Source organism: Alternaria conjuncta (genome assembly GCF_024043145.1).
Source record: "Alternaria conjuncta strain BMP 0040 chromosome Unknown scaffold_11, whole genome shotgun sequence".
NCBI classification, from domain to species: Eukaryota; Fungi; Ascomycota; class Dothideomycetes; order Pleosporales; family Pleosporaceae; genus Alternaria; species Alternaria conjuncta.
In genome coordinates, this window is record NW_026250100.1 from 435,555 (window position 1) to 459,372 (window position 23,818).

General features: G+C 54.3%; 8 protein-coding genes across 8 annotated transcripts; 5 read left to right on the top strand and 3 right to left on the bottom strand.

The window, feature by feature from the left end:
- Window positions 1–186: 186 nt before the first annotated feature.
- J4E85_007684 (uncharacterized protein) lies at window positions 187–2,238 on the top strand (the record flags this gene model as incomplete). The annotated part of the gene is made up of 1 exon (XM_051471915.1): window positions 187–2,238. The coding sequence occupies one exon, from the start codon at window positions 187–189 to the stop codon at window positions 2,236–2,238; it is 2,052 nt and encodes a 683-aa protein (XP_051324112.1).
- Window positions 2,239–3,188: 950 nt separating this feature from the next.
- Window positions 3,189–5,021, bottom strand: J4E85_007685 (uncharacterized protein; the record flags this gene model as incomplete). The annotated part of the gene is made up of 1 exon (XM_051471916.1): window positions 3,189–5,021. One exon carries the CDS (start codon window positions 5,019–5,021, stop codon window positions 3,189–3,191), a length of 1,833 nt encoding a protein of 610 aa, XP_051324113.1.
- Window positions 5,022–5,360: 339 nt separating this feature from the next.
- Window positions 5,361–6,492, top strand: J4E85_007686 (uncharacterized protein; the record flags this gene model as incomplete). The annotated part of the gene is made up of 2 exons (XM_051471917.1): window positions 5,361–5,837; window positions 5,887–6,492. The coding sequence occupies 2 exons, from the start codon at window positions 5,361–5,363 to the stop codon at window positions 6,490–6,492; spliced, it is 1,083 nt and encodes a 360-aa protein (XP_051324114.1).
- Window positions 6,493–9,337: 2,845 nt separating this feature from the next.
- J4E85_007687 (uncharacterized protein) lies at window positions 9,338–11,280 on the bottom strand (the record flags this gene model as incomplete). Its single annotated transcript, XM_051471918.1, has 3 exons — window positions 9,338–10,142; window positions 10,195–10,409; window positions 10,840–11,280. The coding sequence occupies 3 exons, from the start codon at window positions 11,278–11,280 to the stop codon at window positions 9,338–9,340; spliced, it is 1,461 nt and encodes a 486-aa protein (XP_051324115.1).
- Window positions 11,281–12,284: 1,004 nt separating this feature from the next.
- J4E85_007688 (uncharacterized protein) lies at window positions 12,285–14,510 on the top strand (the record flags this gene model as incomplete). The annotated part of the gene is made up of 5 exons (XM_051471919.1): window positions 12,285–12,451; window positions 12,508–12,624; window positions 12,683–12,872; window positions 12,926–14,021; window positions 14,074–14,510. 5 exons carry the CDS (start codon window positions 12,285–12,287, stop codon window positions 14,508–14,510), a joined length of 2,007 nt encoding a protein of 668 aa, XP_051324116.1.
- Window positions 14,511–15,751: 1,241 nt separating this feature from the next.
- Window positions 15,752–17,628, top strand: J4E85_007689 (uncharacterized protein; the record flags this gene model as incomplete). The annotated part of the gene is made up of 2 exons (XM_051471920.1): window positions 15,752–16,350; window positions 16,488–17,628. 2 exons carry the CDS (start codon window positions 15,752–15,754, stop codon window positions 17,626–17,628), a joined length of 1,740 nt encoding a protein of 579 aa, XP_051324117.1.
- A 1,203-nt stretch (window positions 17,629–18,831) lies between these two features.
- Window positions 18,832–19,632, bottom strand: J4E85_007690 (uncharacterized protein; the record flags this gene model as incomplete). The annotated part of the gene is made up of 1 exon (XM_051471921.1): window positions 18,832–19,632. One exon carries the CDS (start codon window positions 19,630–19,632, stop codon window positions 18,832–18,834), a length of 801 nt encoding a protein of 266 aa, XP_051324118.1.
- Window positions 19,633–20,456: 824 nt separating this feature from the next.
- J4E85_007691 (uncharacterized protein) lies at window positions 20,457–22,240 on the top strand (the record flags this gene model as incomplete). Its single annotated transcript, XM_051471922.1, has 2 exons — window positions 20,457–20,754; window positions 20,847–22,240. The coding sequence occupies 2 exons, from the start codon at window positions 20,457–20,459 to the stop codon at window positions 22,238–22,240; spliced, it is 1,692 nt and encodes a 563-aa protein (XP_051324119.1).
- Window positions 22,241–23,818: the final 1,578 nt, after the last annotated feature.

Here is a 23,818-nt window from a genome sequence, read left to right on the forward strand (position 1 = left end):
CTGCAGCTTACACCGAACAACACACTACCATAAACGTCTTAACAACTTAACAACAAACCCACGCGCGCGTCTTTTCGTCTAAGGGCCATCGGATGCTCTAAATCGTTCATTGACTCGACTACCCTCCTTTAAGAACAGCTGGCCTGGCTTTGTGTTGACTCACAACGACCCCTCTTTCCATTCGCAATGTCCATGTTCCGCAGGCCAGGAGATTCCTCGTCAAGTTCGGGAACCTCTGATGATGAGAGCGAATACGAGGAAGCAAGCGAATCGCAACAGGATAGCGTCCTGTCACGAATCGAAACTCTGAGTTCCGCTACTTCTGGACATCCGTCTCTTCAGCCCCAGCGGCCTCATCTAGACGTTCGGCAAAACTCAGCACAAAACGTTCGAGATTTGTTGTTCCATTCAATGCTTGAAAAGCAGACTATTCAGCAAGCTGCGGAGCAACTAGGAAAGGATCCATCTGATCCGGAAGTACAACGAGTAGGAAGAGACGCCTATAAGGAGCTCGCTCGTCAGATCTCCAACAATGTAGACGACGCCTACGCGAGCGATGAGATGCAGGGTCACCGAGCAACTGCAAATCAGGGAATCCATCGATTGATCCAGGGCAACCTTAGCAAACTTGTGCCAATCCCCGAAGGAACTTCACAGGCGCTCGTCTCGCGACCAGGAACTGCGATCCATCCACCCTTACCTCAACAACCATCTCTTGGCTTCGATGTCATGTCTGGTATATCAGCTCCCATACAGCTGCAGCTACGTGGATATCCTCATCTGCAAACGGACCGCTACATTCGGGAGTTTTCGGAGCTCGAAATTGTAGGGAAGGGCGGATACGGCAAGGTTTTCAAAGCCAAACACAAACTAGATGGCTCATTGTATGCTGTAAAGAGGATACCGGTGAGCCCGTCCAGGGTTGCAAGAATACAAGAGCATGGGCCCGAAGAACTGGAAAGCATGCTTGAGGAAGTTCGTTCGCTCGCTCGGTTCGATCATAACAACATAGTTCGGTATCACAACGCTTGGCTGGAGTTCACCACAATACCGGCAGACCCTGTGACCGCGCCGGAAGTCACGATGTTACGCAGCGACCGTCTTTTGGATAATAGACCCGCATTTCCGTCATTTTCACCGGGCTCAGGAGATCTGCATTCTCAGCTCGACAGCCTGACGATGGACAATCCCTTCGCGAGCACCGAACACACCAATAGCGCGGGAATTGTATTTGAGTTCAGCGAATCTGAACAGCAAGTGAACGAGACTAGGAGCGAGAGCGTTCATGCATCATACAAAGAGACTTTGAAGCAGACAAGACGAACAAAACGTCGGGGTAGCCAAGCAAGCCAGACCACGATAGCTACCATATCTTCGACTAAGTCCAGGATGAGCGCTGTGGAGGACGTCGACGAAGACGAGGATGATGACGTTGAAAATATACCCAGATTACACATGCCGTATTCTCAAGAGTCGCAATCCGAGTTGTCAGACAGCATGATATCGAACAGCGATGCGCCCCGCCACTTGATCCAAAACCAGAGCCTCGGACCAGTTCTTACACTGAATGTGCAAATGAGCCTTTGCGAAACCAACCTAGCCGCTTTCCTCTCTTCCGATCAACACTCTCACACCACACATGGGATCGAACAACATTGTTTCCACCCCTGCGTATCGCTAGAGTTACTAGACAACATCGTTTCTGGAGTCGAGTACCTCCACGCACAAGGCGTAGTTCACCGCGACCTCAAACCAGCCAACGTCTTCATATCGCTCTCGCGAGCGCGCCACGCCCCGTACGGCTCCGTCAACGTTTCGAGCTGCACAACGTGCCCGAGGCGCGATCACCTACACATGACGCCACGGATTGGAGATTTCGGGCTTGTCGCGGCGCTGAGCGACAGCTGCACTGTATCGGATACCTTCAAGCCCGTGGGTACGGAGTTTTACCGTCCCCACACAGGCAGTGGCATTAATGAGAAGCTCGATGTCTTCGCTCTGGGTGTCGTAGCTTTTGAGATGATTCAAAAGTTCGACACTCGCATGGAGCGGATATCAGCTCTTACGGAGCTACGCCGAGGGGTCTTTCCGAATGGCTTCGCGCAGGGTCTGGGTGATATAGGTGATGACGTACAACGGTTGATCGGCGACATGGTGCAAGGAGATGAAGGGAAGCGGCCAGGGTGTGAAGACGTGCGTATTGAGATTCAAAAGCTAGTACGTGCTTTGAAGACGTGAGTCGGAGTCTCCATCACTGGGCGGAGGTGTCGCATTGGGAGGCGCAGAATAGATACCCACGCATCTGTGGTGATTTGTGCAAGTCGAGTATATTGCATCGTAGCTATCATGACATGGAGTTCCTCTCCAAACGTCGTTCAACTCATGTCCGCGCTTTGATTGTGGTTTTCATAATGATGCACCTGTGTCGTAGGTGGGCGGGAAAGGCCCAAGACTCCCCACTTTTAGAGGCCACTCTTACCCCGCAGTCTCCTCGCTTGGGCTACCAGAAGCTCACAACCTTCGCACAAGTTCGCAGAGCGACGACGACTATGCAGCTCAGACTGTGCAGGCTCATCTTGATGCTGTACTACGTATATAATACATCTAATTCCAAAATTTGCCACCTGTAACGGGTCTCAGCCAGAAGACATTCCGTTTCCAAATCCGGCTTACTGTCAATACTTTAACGGGAGCCCAGTTCGAGTCCTGTGGTGTCCTTTAATCCACTCACTTGGGTAACCAGTGATGCTGGAGGGACCTAAGCAATGAATACAACTTGACGAGGGAAGCAATTCCGCAGTCTAGTATTCACCACGGGACGGCGGCGCTGGATTACTCCTATTAGGGTTGGAAGTCGGGTGACGGGTTGGGGTGTCCACTGGTATTTTGTTTTTGTCTTTTTGCCTAGATCTTCTTTTTTGCCCATGCATGCACACACAGAGAACAGTAGCTAGCAGCGCCTGCTGCCGTATCTTCTGTTTTGCAAACCTTTTTGCATTTAACTTATCACGACGTGCGCATATGCTTGATCTCATTGTGCCTAAATATGTGAGGATGGTATTCAAAGTCTCATTGATTCAAGAAAGAGGAGTATGCAATGCTAGTAGAGCAACATAGGAATAACGCAATGAACGCTTCATAACCATGAATCACAAACGCCCTTCGCCATGCAAATATAGACAGGATCATCAAACCGCAACACCCCTCTGCTTCCACCCACCAGGGCCTCTCCAAGCGAAGAAGATGAGACCCATGGCAATCCACACGCTGATGGTCATGGCCCAGAACGTAGACGCATAGCAAGCCTTTCCATGGCAGAGCACATCCTCGGGGTCCTTCTGAACACCCGCCTCGCCATTCTCTGCAGCTTTCTGATACACCGTGGCGTAGACAGCGCCCCAGAGCGTGGCACCTGCAGCCGGTGTCATGGCGAGAATGCCCCAGTTTGTACCGAAGTTCTCGACGCCCCATACTACTGAGACGACGATGGGTGTCAGGGAGAAGACGGCTCCATAACCGGCACCGATGAGTGCGGACACGGCGGCAAAACGGGAGGCATGGTTCTGCACCCACCCGCTCGCGAGCAGAAGTTGTCCAAGAGAGAGGATGAAGGCGAATGCCAAGAGGAAGGTTATGCGAGAGACGGTGAATCGGCGCGGCTGCTCGAGGGATGGGAGTGACGACAGCGAGTTCGCGATGGAGTCTGGTCCGCGACGGTGCGAGTTTCCAGACGAAACCGGGGCGAGTACATCGGAAAGTGTTCCGGTGATCAAACGAGCGAGTGTGGAGGTGATGGCGACGATGGAAACGTGGGTGGCCGGCGACGTGTTTGTGGCGACATGCGCAGGCGTAAGCGTCTCGATGATGGTGCCCAGATTGTTGATGAAGGCTTCACCAGGGCCAGTAACCAGGAAGAAGCCGCCTGCAAGCCACCACATGGTAGGATCCATGATGTACCGACGAGTCTCCTCGTTCAGCAGCCATGTCTTCTTACGTGCCTCTTCTTCCGCCTTCGCCTTCAGACGTTCGGCCTCGGACTGCAGGAAGTCAAAGGTCGAGTCGGAGAGGTCCTGCGTCTCCATAGTTCCGTAGCCGTGATGGTGCGCAGCCTGGGTGAAGAACTCGTCGCGCTGCAGCAGACCGGATCTTTCGAGCTCGTCTACTGCCTCGTCGATCATCTCTTCTTCGTCCATGATGCGCAGCGCGAAGAAGCCGACGGCGCCCACGCAGAGGAGGAGTATGCCGAGGAAGAGGAAGAAGCGGTACACGTCGACGTCGCCTTTGGTGCCATCCGGGTTCCTCACGTACAGCAGCCGGCTTCCAACCTGACTTTGCCACATGCCGCTGAGTCCAAAGGCTGCGATGGGCACTGCCAGAGCCACACCCTTGGCGTTTCCGCGTCCAAAGTTCTTCGCGCATGTTGTTACTGCAGACAGGTACATGCAGCTGGTGCCCATGCCGACGAAGGCGAAGGCCAGCACCATGACGCCGAAGGGCCAGCCATGACCGCCTGCAGATGGCGGAGGGCCGCTCTTGAAGGCGAAGGCTGCCAGCAGATATCCCGAGCCGAAGAGAAGGCCAGCGATACCGGCAGGCACGCCAGGGCCCAGACGGTCGCAGAGATATCCGAAGATGGGGACGAGCAGGTAGAGGCCGAGCTCGGCGCCGATGGAGACGATGTTGACCTGGACCTGGGTGTAGTGCAGCTTGGACTGGAACAAGTGGCCGTAGAGGGAGAAGGCGGTGATGCTACCAGCGCAGAGGCAGATGACGATGGCCCAGACGAAGCTCAGCCATCGTAGCACGGCGCGCTGCATCTTGACGCGGTCCTGCTCGTAGATGCCCTCGGCGACCTGCTCGAAGAAGCTGCCGGCGTAACTCGTGTCGTTGCTGCGGCGCTGGGATTCGGTGTCGTCGTCGGGTTGGAGCAGCGGGCGACGGGGCGAGTTGGGCGGGTAGTCGAGCTTGTCGATGGTGGTGATGGCATTGCCGCTGTTCCGCTTGGACCTCGGGGGTGACATTGGCGGCCGGTCGTGGACGTGTGACGAGGGTCGGGTGGCTTGGTCTACCGTAGCATGGCCCTAGGAATATATATTAAGAGTAGAATATAGGAGATGCCACGAGACTGCGACAGTATATGTCTGCCCGGACCCAATAACCCAGACGTACAATGCTCTTGCGGACCGGCGGTCAGCGCACGGTGTTGTCGCGCGAAGTAGCTCGCGCCGGGGCTGCAGGCAAGTGACGCTGCAGCCGAATCGCCGGGCCCGCTAGTTCGTCGTCGAAACAAATGCGCAAGAAATCCGCGAGCAGCAAACACCTCGCTGTCGCCCCGTCCCAAGCACCACCATCCAATTGCCATGGCGCCCCAGCAGGCCCTCGTCAACCTCTCGCCCGCTGAGCTGTCGTTCCTGCGCTCCACCCTCTCACAGACGCCGCCCATCCGCCTCGATGTCACCAAGGGCCCCCGCGACTTTCGCTCCATGCGCGCTGAGTATGACGTACTGCCCAGCGCAAACGGAAGTGCGCGCATCGCCCTGGAAGACGGGACCGAGGCGCTCGTAGGAGTCAAGGCCGAGGTGGAGAGGTCACGGCAGCGCCCGACACTGGACGAGCCCGAAGATGTAGACATGGGAGAGGGCGAAGAGACGGACGATAGCAAGGGCAAGGGCCAGAATGCCTGGGTCGAGATGAGCGTCGAGGTGCCAGGCTTCCGCGAAGACGACGCTCTGCCTGTGTTCCTGTCCTCCATGCTCACCGAGAGCTTGCTCGCCAGCGGAGAGCTCAAAGACCGCCTGTATATCAACAGACGGTTTCACTGGAAGCTCTACGTCGATGTAAGAAGTCGCGATACGCCTCTTCTAAACACACTGCTAACAGCCCTAGATCCTGCTTCTTTCACCCCCGCTCTCCTACCCGCTCGCGCTGCTTTCCATGACCACCCATCTCGCCCTCCTCACTACCCTCCTACCAGCCCTAAAGTCGGAAAAGGACGAAGATCCCCTGTTCGACGACGACTGGGATGCCGCCGTGCCGCTATACCCCAAGCAGGCGGGTACCAACAAGACTGCTCCCCAGCTAGGCAAGCCCCCAGTCATCATACTAGCCATGGCAGTGGGACCCAACGTCATCTTCGATCCCGCCAAGGAGGAGCTCGCAGTAGCAGATGCGGTCCTCGCCATCGCATGCACAAACTCAACAACCTCGTCTACGGGCGCGCGCATCGTCTCCATCCGGACCATCGACCCCCCGTCCCACCTTACGCCCCCGGGCGTACCCAACTCGATGAACTCAGCAACAGGCGGAACCGCTCCTACCTCCAGTGCCGATGCGCTCACTCAAAGAGAACTGTTGGCGACTTCAGGTGTCTGGACACCGCCCCGAGGTGGCATGAAGAGAGGACTGATTTCACAAGTCACAAAGATGGTGGTTGAAAACGGAGGAGTTGCTGAAGAAGTCATTGGCGCATTGGCATCAATCGAGGTCGGCTGAACAGAGCGTGGCGCATACATGACATGCAGCGACCTTTAATCAGGGACTCAGTGGGCACTTTTGAGACTTCACGTCCAAATAGGCTTACCGTGCCGAGGAGTACGTCAAGGAGGATCCCAGAGGAATGTTGGAAGATTTGGCACAACAGTAGTCTCACGATAAGCGTGCTATGCGCCGCTTCATGTGTACTTCAATGCTCTGGCATTGCGTCATCAGACGGCCCGTTCAAGAACAACACAATCTTGGCTTGGGAAGCCATGTAAACATATATCAATACAACACAACATACCATCGTGATCCACTATCGCAGTATCGTATGTATGATGTATAGTCCCACACGGAAAGGCGGGATCATAGTGCGTTTGATGGCCAATATCGGCATTAATAGTGGAACATTACCCTTGCAGCGTATCAGAACAACAGACCGTCAACTTCACTTTCCTTGATACGCCTCGCAAGCCGTCAAGCAAACATCGCCGAACATCCCAGCTCCCATGTGTTCTGCTTGCTTTTGTCGGCCCCCATCCCGCGTCAGACAGCCACATTCGGCTAGTGTAAATGACATGTCAGCTGCGGCTTCCACGTTGTCGTCGTTTCCTGTTCTCTCGACCAATGCTGCCATTCACACCGCTTCGGATACGATATAAGAGAACACCGTACCATTCAACCGTCGCGGAGACACAAGAGATATAGAGTTGCACCGCAATTACGTTACACGATATAACCCCGCACCGTCGTCGCAAGGCTGAAGTCTAATAACACAGCCCGTATCAAAAGCGCTAAGAACGACACTGGATGCCCTAGAGGAGTCCAGATCAAAACATAAAAATCCCAGACGGAAGCAAGGTCCTACATCTCGACAATCAAGCAGACAGAAGTCATGATGGATCTTCACCATCAATCCCACTTCTCGGCCTTCACGCGCTTCTCGGAAAAGCTCAAAGATACCACCAACCGGCGCAAACAAAGCGCCTCCAGCCACTCCATCCGCAACCCTTCCATCAGTGGCCTCCCTACAGACGCAGACACAGCTTCCATGCGCTCATGGGACTCGGAACTCTCACGAGACAGCCGCCGCAGCAGCATAGGGAACTACGCGGACCGCGTCCGCCAAATGTTCACTGCAGGTACCACGCACCCCGGCAGCGGCCAAAGAAAACGCATTACAGACCTCCCTGTTGAGGTGCTCCAGCACGTGTTCATCCACCTCGACTTCTGGGACTTACTCCGCTGCCAGCGCGTATGCAATGTATGGCGGCAACTCATCCCGGGCGACTCCCCTTTACTAGCCGAAATGCTGTATCTGAAGCCCTCCCGCAGTTTGCAAATCTACAATCTCGTCCCCACGACATTCGATTTTGAACTCGACGTCACGCCGCAGAGTATAGAAGACGGGGTGCAACCGTCCGGGACCCGGTTCTCAGTCGGCGTGCGCAATGAGATTAGTCTGATGAGAAGGTGTTTGGGGCTCATACGGACGAGTCAGGAGATTGTTTTCCATCCTGTGGTTATGGATTTCAATGTTTGGATTCAGAATGAGAAGGTTTTGGGGTGCAAGGAGGGGAGCTGGAGGGATATGTTGGTTTCTATGCCGCCGCTGAGGGAACTTACGTTGAGGCATGGGAGGAAAAGGAGTGTGGTTAAGATTTTGACTGTGGGTGAGGAGGAGGATGGGGTGAGGTTGGGGGCGCTTTTTGATGCCATGGACGAGTGGAGGCGGACGTTGAATTGAGAATTGAGATGTTTTGGGGGTTAGAGATGCGGGTTCATCTTGCTGCAGGACGGGCGATATATGGACTTGCTTTGGCGAGTGTAGCACCTTGTTCCAAAGAAACACCAAACACTCTGAGGCCTGGAGCCTACGTCGACGCTATGCCACCTTGATTGCATGTTTCCATGTTAATGTAGGCCGCAGACCTCTTAACTTTTTCTGTATATAACGTAGCAGGAATGTATTATAGCATATGCTCTACATCCGCTACTTGCAAACTTACCAAAAATTAACAAAAAATATAGAACAACCAACCCATTCACTCAACGCCACAAGACAACTATATTCTCTCAACCACCCTTTCCCCGAAGGCTATAGTCTCAAGATCTCAATCCACAAGTTCGACGTATGCCAAACCTGTGGTTCAAGGGAATTTTCCTCTAACTACCCTTGCTGCTGAAGGCTGTAGTATGAAGATTACAAAGAACACGTTTCCTGACTCGATGGTCAAACGCCCGTGTCCTCTATTCAAGACTTGAGTGAACGAGTGCTCGAACTCTTGTCCTATGTTTTGGTACTGCAGTACGCGATGCTTTGCTTCAGCCTGTTCAAGGGCTTAGGCAATTAGTCTTGCAAGGTCTGGTTTCACCCTAGACGTTGCAGGACTGGGTTGTTGCTTGGTTTGCTTTGCTTTGGGGTTCTTGTGCTGTGATGGGCGATCGCGAAATTCTGACGATTATATATGGGATGGGATGTCGTATCTACCTCCTGCGTCTATCGTGTGGGGCGGATGTGAGCTCTGCTATCGACCAAGGGAACGCGCGCATGCACGGGTATGTCGTTGTGTTGAGGGAAAGTGAGAGGGGATGTCGTGCCTTCCTTCCAGGAAAGAGCAACAACGTGCACTGACACACCATAAACCATCAAACCTCACCTCAACAAAACAAGAACACAATAGATGGAAGTATTAAATGTTATATTCCTTCGCCGCCAGCCACTTCGCCAAGGCAGACGAGGTTAATGGGTTCGTCGAACACTCATTTCATGCAAAGCTCCCAACGTTAACTCTTGTCTAGTCATGAGCCGTAAGCAGTCCCAGTCTACACCCGCGACCCTAATATACAAAGCACACGCTTAACCAGAGAACTCCTTAATGTCGGTAGTCTTGCCAGGGATAAGAGCCAATGGCACGATACCCGACACGTGCATCTCGGGGCCGTAGACGTGCATGTTGAGGCCGAGCTCCTGGCCGACACCCTTGATGTTCTTGAGACCCTCCTGGTAGTTGGGGCCGGCACGACGGATCCAGATCTGGACGTTGTGCTCGACGAGGAGAGGTGCGACTTCCCTCAGAGCGCGGATGACACCCTTGAAAGTCGAGGCGACGTTGGTGAAGTTGGCAATACCTCCACCGATGAAGAGAACCTTGCCCTCTGGGTGTTGAGGGGCACGGAGCATGAGGTCGAGGACGGTACGGGCGTAGTGGAAGGTCTGTGTCTCGGTGGGAGCACCAGAGTACTCACCATAGTTGGCGAGCTCACCGGCGAAACCAGCAGAGGCGATGGCGTCGGCGTAAACGACGGACGCACCACCACCAGCGACCAGGGTCCAGACGCGGCCAGTGGCGTTGAGGATGGTCAGCTTGAGGGAAGCACCAGTCTTAGCGTCCATCTCAGCAATGTACGCCTCCTCCTTGCTCATCTCACGACCGAAAGGAGCGGGGAACTCCATCGGTGGGCCGACATCGACGGTCTGCTTAGCATTCTGCTGGGGAGCAGCTGGTATGCCGAGAGCTGTCGCGCTGCGAGCAATAGCCCACTTGGCACCGCACTCGAACTCAGCAGTTTGGTCAAGCTTGGCAGCGAGATCCAGGAAGTGAACCTCAGCTGAGGTCTTCTCCTCGTTGGGAATGACGACGAGAGGGTTGATCTCAAGGTATCTTGGTTACGTTAGTATGTATTAGGCAGGTGACAGGTGCCTGAGTAACTCACGTGAACTGGCAGTCAACGTAGACGGCGTATAACCTTGAGATGAAGTCGACGAGGACGTTGTGTACACCCTCGGGCACCTTCTTCAAGAGAGTGGCGGCAATCTCCTCGTTGGAGGGGTATTCCTTGAGGTCGACGGGGATGAGGAGCTTCTCAGCCTTCTCATCGACATCACCGACATCGACACCACCCTCGTGGGTGAAGAGGATCCAGTCACCCTAAGCGGACAAGTTAGCGGTGAGATCGGCAAAAGATCGCAAGATGGCGCCGATGCTAGAGCCGCAACACCACGGGCCCGTAAATTGACGATGCATAGGTAGCGGCGCAAAAGCGCTGAAATTGCAGCCACATTTGCATGTGAAAGTGGACGTGCGTATCGCAGAAGAGTAGGTGCTCTGCAGGAGTGGGTCGGCCGTCGTTCCCTTCGTCCGGCCGGCCTTGAAACAAAACCAGGCAGTGCGCCCGGTTTAAGCACGCTTCCCGCTCCGCTTGCACTCGAGCTGCAGCATTCCGCTCTGAGCTTCCGAGTATGCCTTTTGCACGCCTTCGCATGCGCCAGACCACACGGTCGCCCGAAACGGCACGAGATACGACGTAACGAAATAACGAAACGATTGTAGAAAAAGGCGGAAACTGAAATGGACATACCTCTCGCACGGAGTTGATGTTGATGTAGTACTCGGTGTCTTGGGGATGGGGAACGAAAGGCTCGACCAAGAACTGCCTCAGGACACCATCGACAGTCTCGACACGCTGCTCCTTTCCTGCCCGCGCCTCGATCCACTCCCTCGCCTCAGCCCAGGTCTTGTTCAGCGCGAGCAGACCGCTCTTGCCTCGCCTCTTGATGAGCTGATCTGGCTTTGCGACGAACTTGGAACCGGGAGTCAGGAGCCATGGGTATGTGGCCTCGGCCTGGTCGAGCACGCCCTTGATGTCCTCATCGGCGGCGAAGTGCAGCGATGCGAGCTTGGAGGGGGGGTTGTGTGTGGCCGACGCGGGCAGGGGAGTGGGCTTGATGACAGGCGCGCGGGTGAGGTGGTAGTTGAGGATGGCCTTGCCGTCGGCCTCGAGGATAGACTTGGCTGACATTGTGGTGTATGGTCAAACTGCGATGGATGAGTGTCAATGTCAAGAGGGGCGGCTCGCGTGGAGACAATGGGGTGCAAGAGATATGGCTGGCAGGCAATCCCGAAAGAAGTCTCGGGTATGGCAATGGGGCCTTATGCAATGTCCGGAGACGAAGATGTTCGGAGAAGATGGTGAGGGGGCCGGGACAAAAGATGCGAAGTGGCAGGCTGGGGAGTGGGCAGACGTACCTGGATTTGTTGAGGCTTGACACACGGTCTGCAGAGGGTTAAGAGGAACTGCTGGCAAGACTGAGTTGTCAGACGGCTTGGGAGGAGCTTGAGAAAGCGGTCTGATGTTTTTTCTGCGTGTTGAGCACTGAGGGCGGGCAGCGGATGCAGGGCTAAGGCACTGGGCGCACGGCGGGCCTATCACGGCGAGGACACCCCACCAGGGGTACAGGAGCTGCGGATGCCCTACACGACCCACGACGAGATATCAACGACCCGAACACACGCTTCCCGGGGGATTTTCCGCGATAACACCTTCCAGAAAGCGCGCACGCGGTGCATTGAAGCCCCATCTATTACCAACACCCCCAATTCCGAGGTGCGACGCTGCGGTGCAGACATTCGGGTCCCCGTTCACCGCTCGGGACTTGGGGTTAGCGCCACACGCATCTAGTTCGTGCAGGGGATATCACTCTCCAGCTCAACACCGCCAAAAGTAAGGGCCAAACTTCGGAAAGAATCGCTGCTCCCTCTTCGCAACCTTCTCCCCATCCATCCAAGTACTCTGCTCTGCCCTCAGCACGGCATTGCATCCATAAGGTAAGTCACTCGCTCGCTCCTTCCCTAGCCCTTGTTGAGCTCCATCCCACCTGCCCGCTCTTGCGTGCCTGCCCCAACAGCTCCGAAGCATTTTTTCCCACGCGAAATACCCCGACCGCCAACCTTATCTGCTCGTCACAACGCCCGTTCCGAGCCAGACTGACCCTCCCGCCTCTCTAGAATTAATCGACCTTCACAATGCCTTCCGCAGCACCCCCCAACGGGAGCGTCCCAGCGCAGGCGGCCACCTCGAGCGACGGCCTCTCCGCCAACGACAACATCCGTCGTTTCGCTGCCCCCAGCCGGCCCATGAGCCCCCCGGCCTCGCACACACTCTTCCATCCCAAGACACGATGCTTCGTCTAGTAAGACCACCACGCCTGCAAAATACCGGAGCGCGGCTCTAACACAATGTGAACAGCGGACTGCAGCCCCGTGCCGTCCAGGGCATGCTCGACTTCGACTTCATCTGCAAGCGCAAGCAGCCCTCCGTCGCCGGTATCATCTACACATTCGGCGGTCAATTCGTCAGCAAAATGTACGTAGTCGTCAATACCCCGACATGCCCCGCCAAGCATCCGACTCACACAACACAGGTACTGGGGAACCAGCGAGACTCTGCTGCCCGTCTACCAGACAGTCGAGAAGGCCGTTGGCAAGCACAATGATGTTGACACCGTTGTCAACTTTGCCTCGTCGCGCTCAGTCTTCCAGTCCACCATGGAGCTGATGGAATTCCCTCAGATCAAGTGCATTGCCATCATTGCTGAGGGTGTACCCGAGCGAGTAAGTTCCAACCGCAGCAAAAACTATTCTGAATAGCCACTGACTTGCACCAGCGTGCGCGTGAGATCCTCCACGTTGCCCAGAAGAAGGGCATCACCATCATCGGCCCGGCCACCGTCGGAGGCATCAAGCCCGGTGCGTTCAAGATTGGTAACACTGGTGGTATGATGGACAACATCGTTGCCTCCAAGCTCTACCGCCCTGGTTCCGTCTCATACGTCTCCAAGTCCGGAGGTATGTCCAACGAGCTGAACAACATCATCGCAAACACTACCGATGGTGTGCTCGAGGGTGTTGCCATTGGTGGTGACAGGTACCCCGGTACCACCTTCATCGACCACGTTCTCCGATACCAGGCCGACCCCGACTGCAAGATCATTGTCCTGCTCGGTGAGGTTGGTGGTGTTGAAGAATACCGCGTCATTGAGGCTGTCAAGTCTGGCCAGGTCAACAAGCCCATTGTTGCGTGGGCCATTGGTACTGTTGCTGGTATGCTCAAGACCGAGGTCCAGTTCGGTCACGCTGGTTCTTTCGCCAACTCTCAGCTCGAGACTGCGGCCACCAAGAACAAGACCATGAGGGAAGCTGGCATCTACGTCCCAGAGACCTTCGAGGAGATGCCCGGCACTCTTGCCCAGGTCTACCAGAAGCTCGTCAAGGACGGCACCATCAAGCCCAAGCCTGAGCCCGTTGTACCCAAGATCCCCATCGACTACTCATGGGCGCAGGAGCTCGGTCTCATCCGAAAGCCCGCTGCTTTCATTTCCACCATCTCTGACGACCGTGGTCAGGAGCTTCTGTACGCTGGTATGCCCATCTCTGATGTCTTCAGGGAGGAGATCGGTATCGGTGGTGTCATGTCACTGCTGTGGTTCCGTCGCCGCCTGCCCAACTACGCCAGCCGTTTCCTCGAGATGGTTCTCATGTTGACTGCCGATCACGGTCCAGCTGTGTCTGGTGCCATGAACACCATCATCACTACCCGTGCTGGCAAGGACCTCATCAGTGCCTTGGTCTCTGGTCTCTTGACCATTGGATCGCGCTTCGGTGGTGCGCTCGACGGCGCCGCTGAGGAGTTCAGCAAGGCCTTTGACAAGGGCCTCAGCCCTCGTGACTTCGTTGACACAATGAGGAAGGAGAACAAGCTCAGTAAGTCGCCTAAGCTGAAAGCCATATTTTTACAGCAGCTAACGTCTATCAGTTCCCGGTATTGGTCACAGGATCAAGTCGCGTAACAACCCCGATCTTCGTGTCGAGCTCGTCAAGGAGTACGTCAAGAAGAACTTCCCCAGCACCAAGCTGCTCGACTACGCGCTTGCCGTCGAGTCGGTGACCACATCGAAGAAGGACAACCTGATTCTCAACGTTGACGGCTGCATTGCTGTCTGCTTCGTTGACCTTGTTCGCAACGGTGGTGCTTTCACCCAAGAGGAGGCTGAGGACTACCTGAAGATGGGTGTCCTTAACGGTCTCTTCGTCCTTGGCCGAAGTATCGGTCTCATTGCCCATTTCCTTGACCAGAAGAGGCTGCGCACTGGTCTTTACAGACATCCCTGGGACGACATCACCTACCTCCTGCCCTCGCTGCAGGCTGGTGGTGCGCCAGGTGCCGAGGGCCGTGTTGAGGTTACTTTGTAGAGTCATGGTTTGGAAAAGGCAAGGGTATATCCGGTTCTAGTCGCTTGATGGCGGACCCAAACTGGCGTTTTGAGCGTGGTAGACGAAGGTCTTCCGCAGCATCGTAGGGCCATTGTAGCAATACCCGCCCGCTGTTGGCGGACATATATTATTTAATGTCAAACGAACAAGCAATGCGAGTTCCACGTGCCATGTGCCACGTGCCGTGTCTCGATACGGATGGGTCGGCAGCACTTTTTCAGCCCTGTGGGCGGCCTAACGTAGTGCTCTGATCCATCTTTAGCCACCCTACATTCCGCTCGAAGAAGCAAACCCTTCGTCTGTTCGCCGCAATAATTCTCACCAACACGAATCTTGAAACGGCGACATCTTGAAGATGAAGTCGCCCACGATAGAAGGAAAATTATCCATCCGGTTGAATCATAGCTTAAATGCAAGTAAGGCAGATTCATGTTCTGTACCGCTGACCCACAGAAACATGGTGTGGCAGTATCGTATGTTTCCTCATTGTACCTGATGTGCCGAGTCCCGCTCACCGGTATCCCGGTCACGACCACGAGAAGCGTTAGTAAATATCTTAGGCTAACTGGACGTAGGATAGCGGCCAACACACTCGTGCGAGAGAATCATTCTTCATAGGATCTGGGCTCCCGCTGTCAGCACCCAGCCACCCCGTTGGATTTTGCAGGATTCGATGCGCCCCAAAGCCATACCTATAGTCTTGGCATCCACTATAGTCTCGTTGAATACGGCTAATTCGGATGCTGTGTAACCAAGAAACCGCAACACTTTGGTTCATGCATCGATGATGCCTTTGCACGGATGTCTATCCGTCTGCAATATTTGGCTCGAGGCAGTCATGAACATGTCATAGTTGTTCAGCAAGGTTGCAGCTTCAGTCACGCCGCGGCCCTACATGCGGCGCGTACAGAGCTGTGAGTTCTTCCGCGTCGCTTACATTAGGCGTTCAGCCGCTATCGTTATTGGGGGCCACGGACTGTTCGCTTCTTTGTGCTGGCGGGTAAGGTGCCTGGCTGCCTTGGAAATAAGCATGGGTATCTAGTTCTGCATGCGAGCTGCCGCAGGGAATAAGTAGATATGTGATCCCGGGGTTCAGTTGGTGTTCAGCCTTGTCGCTGGTATTATCGTCACCAGCAAGCACCATCGTCACCGTTTTGGTGTTGAGGTACCACACCAACATACCTACTCTCGCAATGTTCACACGCACCATCGTCGCCGCAATGGCTTCGGCCTCGCTGGCTGGCGCCCAGAGTTCAGACTCGGAACATACACTTGCTGCTTTCGCTTTCGTTCGCACGGGAGAACGGACACCCATCTTGCGCAATGATACCCAGACTCTTACCAATCTCGGCGCGACCCAGATGCATGCGCTTGGTCAAAAGTTCAGATCAAAGTTTGTTTCCGGTCCTGAGTCTATTGCGGGACTATCAGAGGATGTCCTGAACAACGACCAGATTTGGGTTCAGACTCTCGATGCGCCATACCTGGTATCGTCGGCGCAAGCCTTCATGCAAGGGCTTTACCCACCACATGGCATCAGCAACGCAACTGATGACAATACGGGTGTCCTCGCTGACGGTACTTCGGTCGACTACCCGCTCAACGGATATCAGTACGCTAGCATCCATGCTGCGAATGTGTACGACCCAATTTCGCGACTTGTATCTGGAGCTGGACAATGTCCACAGGGACAAACCGACGCACTGAGATATTTCACGACTCAAGAATATCGGGACGCCGAGTATTTGGCAGACAACAGTGAACTGTACAAGAACCTCCCTCTAGATTGGTTCGAAGGTCACGTCAATCAAGATGAACTGTAAGTACGATTGGAGGCGGAATACGTCTTAGACTTTCGCCTTCTATTTTATGGTCTTCTCCTACCCCTGCCCTACCTTCTCTGGTGCAGAGCTTATTCAGTACTGTCATGTGATTCAAATACTGACATTGACACAGGTCATATATGTATGCACTTGAACTGGCAGACTACTTATCATACCAATACATGCACAACGCTAGTATCTACAAGACCCTAGCAAACAATGAGTCCGGCTTATACGATACGCTCCGATCCCGCGCCGACGAAGTAGCCTGGTATCTCTACGGCAACACCTCAGCCTCCGACACCAGCAACCGAGCCATCGGCGGCAAAACGCTCGCCGGCTCGATCCAAAACACCTTCGACATGCTCGTATCTGGCAAGAACAACAGCGCCGGCGATCTCAGCAGCGCAGGCCAGATCAGCACGCCCAGCCCACTCACCTTCTTCTTCGGCGAACAAGACGCCATGATGAGCCTCATGTCCTTAATGATGCTCGACACACAGTCCGCCGAATTCAAATCCATCCCACCCTACGGCTCCGCCATGATATTCGAACTCTTCAGCACCAGCTCCAACACAGCCATGCCCAGCGACCCCGACGACCTCTGGGTACGCTTCTACTTCCACAACGGCACAGACGCAGACGACAAGCCACTGCAATCCTACTCCATGTTCAACAACGGGCGTTCCAAGACAGACATGCGATACACAGAGTTCGAAAGACTCTTCAGCACCATCTCCATGCAGGGCCTAAGCGACTGGTGCGAAACCTGCAGCACAGGAGCTTTCTTTTGCCGCGGCGCAGACGGCAGCGGCGTCACGCTCGTCGTCCCCGCTACCCACGAAAGACCAAGTAAAAACGGCGTCTCCCCCGTCGTCGGCGGCGTAATCGGCGCCGTCGTGTCCCTCGTTGTAGCAGGTCTTCTCTTCGCACTCGCTATGTTACTCACCGGACTCCGCTTCCACCGCGTCGAGCACCGTCTTGGTGGCAACCTTCGTAGTCAGAAATCGGATCTTGGCGGCTTCAAGGGCTCGGCGAAGTTGGCGTCGGATCCGGATGTTCGTCTTGCCGGGAACGGGGTGCCGCCTGCGACGAATAACGCGGGGATTATTAGTTTTGGCGGTGATGGTAAGAGGGGGCATGAGAGGGTGGGCAGTTGGGAACTTAGGCAGAAGGAGTTTGGGAAGGATGTTGGGGATGTGAGTCCGAGGAGTAGTTTTGGGGGGATTGATGGGGTTGCTGTTAGGGGGGTTGAGCCGCGGGATCAGGTGTGAGTTGCGACTGACTGAGGTGAGGTGGTGACTGAAAAGTATGTTTGGTTGGATTTGGATACCCTCTTTACGACACGAGTATGATGGCTATTTGAAAGAGGAGGAGGAAAGAGAGGGCCTTGTATGGGCTTTTTGTTTCATACGATCTTGATACCCGGTTTTCCCATGCGTGGGAAACCATTGTAGGTTTACGTCTTTATGAACACGACACTCGCTTTACGAATTAGAGAACGCAAACGTTCCTAACATATCCTCTCACCTTACTTGCGCTCTTACTCACACATCGTACTGTGCTTTATCTTGTCTCACTCACCACTCTCCATGCATTCAGATGCCATCTATCATTCATCAACCCCACCCAAGAATACTCTACACATCCTCTCCAACTACCCATCTCACCATCGATCAAATCAACGCAGAATGCGTAGTCCAATGGTCAAGACGTCCACGCTAAACAATCCACTACTGAGTAGTCCTTTGTCCTGTCGGGCCTGCAGGACCGCGGCAAGGGCGTGTGTCGGACTAAAAACCGCCGCGGGAGTCGTGTGGGAGATGCTAGTTCGAGTCTAGCCGCGTTCATAATATCTTCTTTTTGCTATTGCTGATATACTTAGGCATGTGAGAGTAAGGACGGGAAGATATCGATATAGATAGAGAGTTGGATCCATGAGAAGATAGTATACGGGTATTCTATTCTGGGTGCGATCTTTTTGTGTCAAGTGCTGCCTGAGACGTTGCTGCTTACATACCGTCTAATCTCCTCTTACTTTACATGAGCTGCAAGTCTCCATCTAGATGTTGTTCGTTCTGGACGGTTCTACCTCGAAGACAGGGTTATTTCAAGCAACATTGTCTTCTGGCTAGACATGTTGGACTCAGTCGTTATCCTAATCTCTTGAATGATTGGCTTGAGATAATGTCGTCCAAGTAGAACGACACCAATCTTAATATGGGAATGACAGCACAGAGTATGGTCGAACAAAGTGACATGGAAAAGCTTATATAATCTCATTGAAGGCATATACAGATATGAGTGACGACACAATTCAGCCGCATGCTGTACCGCTAAACTCCTTACGAACGCCATATCGTGGCAAAATCCACACAAGCAAGCCTGTGCCAAAGCACATTCGTATTTTCCGCTCATGAACATCAGGAACCACCGTATTATCCACAAAGAAACGAAGACACGAGCGCATCTCTTCCTCATCTTAGCAGTTGCCCTGCGATTCCAACGGCCACTCCCGCTGTCATCAGGTAGTCGGCACACCGCGCTCTCTTCGCCGCATTCCCTTGGCCATCAAAAGCCGCACAAGCCTCGACGGTAAGCTGCGAGCAGCCCAGACTGCTGAGACTGGAGCAGATGCTCTGAGCGGACTGGAGGCCGACACTGGGAATGGCGGTAATGGTAGCGCCGCCGCCGTTGGGGGCCGAGATGGTGACGCCGGCGGCGCCATTGGCTAGAGCAGTCGTACAACTTGCAGCATCGCTTTGACAGCTTGTATAAGCGGACGAGCAGGCAGCTGCGTTGGTGTAAGTCGTCGGTATGTACGGGAAAGGGTAGAATTGGTTCTGTACCGTGCTTCCGTGGTTTGCGCTATTTGTTTCCTGCACGAAGGGCTGCTCTCCGGTTGTGGATGCGATTACGAAGGAGACGGTCGAGGTGGCCGAGGGGTTCGCGCCGGTGGGGACTGCGCCGATGGCTCCTGTGCAGGCGACGCCTTGGGGACAGCATGCTACGTGGCCTGCCTGGTCGGCTGAGCAGACGGCTGTTCGTGGGCAGCAGAGTCCGGGCGCGCCAAGGCCGGCGCAGTTGAAGTACGACGTCGCGCATGCATTGCCTTGTCGCTTGAGCAGTTCGAGGTTGCCGTCGGCGGGAGACGTCTCCATGGCCTCGTATACGGGCGTCGGTAATGGCGCAACGGCGGCCTCGAAGTCGCCGTAGACATCGGGTGCGGCGAGCGCGGCGAGCGGCGCAAGCAGTAGCGGGGCGAAGAATGTGCGCATTGTGAGAGTATAGATGTTGGTCGTTCGTGAGGCAAGGTGTGCGGCTTGCGCCGGGGAGTGGTGATGTCGTACGGGGCCGGCTTGTTGTTGGGACGGCTACGGCTATCGATGTAGTAGTGGCTGGGCGCTGTTTGCATGAGCTTGGGACCGATGTGTGCCAATTAGTAACTCACAATTGGAAGCGCAGTGCAGTCGACGGTCGCAGTATGGGCTGGCAGGTGTCGAGATGTCGTGGGCATCAAAGTCGGTGCGGCTGTGTGGTATGCGCCAAGCAAGGTGCGTTGTAACGGCAACGCGGTCCAAGCATCCAATCGGACTATAGTACGTCATGCACATGGCACGTTCTCGTCCACGCCCGCGATACGGGACGGCGGGCCCTGATGATCTCTTCCTTTTACTTTGGCCCTGCTTTTCTGCTTACACCGCTTACCGCACTTTGCCTGCGTTTTTCGTATACGATCCCAACCATAGCTTCACCTCGGCGGCTGTGAGGTAAAAGCGCAATCACGTGAAACACTTATCTAGCCATCAGTGGGAAAGTGCATTAGCACTATTCTTCATCGATGTTTCTAGGGCAAGGCATCCGTTACGCTACGCTTTGTTGTGGTGAAAGACATTGTGGCTGTGCTCGAATAGTTCAAGATGAGTCGAAGTGAGCGGCGCTGCGCTAGGTAAACCATTTGCGAACGCGCAGTGTAAATAAAGTCCTGTCACCAGACTCTGTGATCAAACTTTCGTTCTATGTCCATATCACGAACGACTATCGCTTCCCTTTCGAGATCGTGTTACTCCACCAGACCCAAAATCTCAACCACAGTGCGAAGATGCCCGCCATACGTCTGACTCTCGCATCAAATGCAAACCAATCAACGAAATGCCCAATCCTTATACCCGCTTCCGCGTCCACTAACCCCACAGCTTCGTCTTCTGTCCGAGCGCTTGTCTTCAAGAGTGCGCAGGCAAAACTGCGTGTAAAGAAACCTACTCGTGTCTTTGTCGGACGCAGCGGGCAAGAGCTTGTGTCGGAAGCAGATTGGAAGAGCAACACTAATAACGATGTCGTATTGCTCGTCTCAGCAGGAGAAGACTATGTTGGTGCCAGGAAAGTATCAGGGGTGCATGGTAAGTAGCACTGACGTTTGAGCAAGTTTGCGCTCAATATCCATGCTTACCCCCCTTCCGTATTACGATCAACTACTGACGCAATATAATAGCCGACGCAAACCCACAATGCCCAGTTGAAGTATTAGCATCTGAAGCAACCCTCGTTGAACCGCTGGCTTTATCTCAGCTGGAGATCACCGCGCGCACGCTTCCGGGTATCATACACGCCGTTGGTCAACCCGATCTCCACCCAGGCACCAAGTTTCCCATCGGCGCAGTCTTTGCTTCCAAGGGATGGATCCATCCTCCTCTAATCGGTGGCGATATCGGATGTGGTATGGCCTGGTACAAAACGACACTCAACAGAAGCCAGGTTGATGGGAACAAAGGCAAGAATGTTGCTAATCAGCTTCGGGGACTAGAGGGTGCCTGGCGCAACCAAGCCTATCGAGAGAAATGGCTCTTGGACGAAGACAACTGTAGCATTTCCGCCGGTAAACAGTGGGACGCTGCCCTGGGCACCATAGGAGCTGGGAATCATTTTGCCGAGATCCAGGTCGTCGAGGAATCGGGATTTGCCAAGTCGGACGATGGACTCCATCAAGATGATGTCGTCCTGCTAGTCCACTCGGGATCACGAGGACTAGGAGGTAGCATTCTCAAGAAGTACACAACCGACTCACGCACAAGCTTTCCGGACGATAGCGAGGACGCCAATGCATACCTGGAGGAGCACAACAAGGCCTGCGAGTGGGCAAAGGCGAACCGAGATCTGATTGCCCTGCGGTTCCTTGCATGTCTTGAGCCTGGCAATGAAGACTGGCAGCTGGGCGACTCGAACGCAAGCGACTTCGGCGAAGAGGGCATAACGATGATCGCGAAAGCCAAAGCGGCACTGAGGAAGCGTAAGGTAGTTGACATCTGGCACAACAACGTCGAATGTGTAGCATGGCCTCCACCTGTCCCTTCTTCAGCTGCGGAGGAACCTACGCCTGAACTTAGTCTGACCGAGGGGCTGGACAAGATGGCACTTGGCGATGAAAACACTCCAAGAGAATACGTCCTTCTCCATAGAAAAGGCGCAGCCCCGACATACGACCCCAAAACTCAGTTGCCGCTCAGTCTCCTTCCACTGCCCGGTTCCCGGAGCACCGCCACGCTCATCCTCCAGCCAACATTCTCGGAAGCCAACTCATGGGGTCTTAAAAACGGACTTTCGCTGGCCCATGGCGCAGGACGAGCCATGTCTCGGGCAAAGGCTCTCCAGACCTTGGGTAAGAAGTACAAAGGCATTAACATCTTGGAGCCGAATGCAGAAAACCCAGAAGGCACGTGGGTCATATGTGACGAGAAGGATCTTGTCTTCGAAGAGGCTCCATGGGCATACAAAACCGTTCAGGATGTCGCAGCGGATCTGGAAGCTGCCGGTGCAGCGAAAATAATCGGCTGGTGCTGCCCTAGAGTCAGCTACAAGGTTCGGAAAGAATTGGATCTACTGAGGTAGCCCCATCCTCGATGCGCTAAATTTACGTGGAACAGATCGTTCTCCACCGGGCATGCCGCGATCCGTATGGATGCCGGTATTTGAGTAAGAAGGGTACCCAAGCGTCCTGCGCAATATGCGAAAGAGTAATGATGAGTATGTAATTTCGATGTTTCCATATCACTCTGCATCAGATAGATGCAGCAACCCTGTCTATTCCCACTTCAACCGCTTCTCGTCAATTTCCTCTGCTTCCCACGCCTCCTCCTTCTACATCATCTCATCTCATCTCGATCTCGAGTCACACCCGTCTTTGCCGTGCCGTGCAACCTTGTCCACCGCCTCTCTGCCTCAGTAAAACACAGAAAATCGCATCTGATACACCCGCGCCAGGAACGCATGTTTGGTCTATTTGCGTCGATAAGCGCGACAACGAGAGTTTTGTGTGGAATGTTTGTTCCCTTAGGGACTCGGCTAGTGGAAAGGGTGCAACACGCAAGCGCCATGCCACTGTATGGGGTAAATTTGGATCTGTACCAAGACTGTTAGATCCGACTAGCGCTGCAGTAGTCAAAGCTTGGTATGTTGGCGGCAGAAAAAACATCTGCGACAGCCTGACCCTATCTTCCTCAGAGTATCTGCATCAGCAAGCGACGACACGACAGAGACACTGCAACTCTTCATGGCCTCCAGCCTACGTGGCATTAATGACTCTTACTTCCCAGCCCCAAGATGTAGCCCCCGTTGGCGCATACAGAAAACTGAGCTGGCTGGGGCCAAGTCTGACAAACTCCACACCAGGCTCAGCCCTGGCCTCAGGAACAAGGCCCGCCCCCGCAATGATTGGCCGGCAAAGCGCCCATGCGTCTTGGTGTTTCGAAACGGCGAAGCGGGCGCGCATCCTTTAGCGCAAAAACGGCAAACAACACCTGGTTTCATGCAATAACGAAGGCAGTCTTTGTTCGCGGCGGCCAATCAGCCGGAGCGAACCGGCAGAAAAGAGGGTTCCGTAGTGGGTTTGCGTGCAAGTGACGGCGCGCAAGGCTTTGCGGGAAATGGGCGTTGGATCAGATGGATGCGTGATGGGGCTTTCTTGGTGTGTGACGCCCCAACCACCGGTGCATGGTGCCTGCTGCGCCTCTACCCGGCAGGAAAGATTATATAGTGTTTGCCAGCCGCCAGCTTCCTGAGGAATCATCCCTTTCTGCAAGCAAATCCCCTTCACTGGTTTTTCCTACAGTTCATTGTCTGCCAACAGAGTCTTTCGCTTTGCTTTATCAGCGTTCGCTATAATATTCGGTATGTAATCACAGTCCCTCGAGCGGTTTGCGCTTTCCCAATTCCCATTCCATTCCTACCCGGGTGCCGTTCGTGGAACTTTCCGTTTGCATTATTCGTTCGACAAGGTTCTATCGCGCTTTCCCCTCTCGCACTTCAATTGCGCGGATCTCATATAAACACACTTGGCGCCTCCACTTCATTTCCCCGATCACTCAGTTACTTCGCTCATCTACTCTTCCTCTCCACCTGCACTCGCTAAACAATTCCCACAGTCGAGTCTCAACTTCATTCTTTCACAAGAAACCACCAGCCACACAT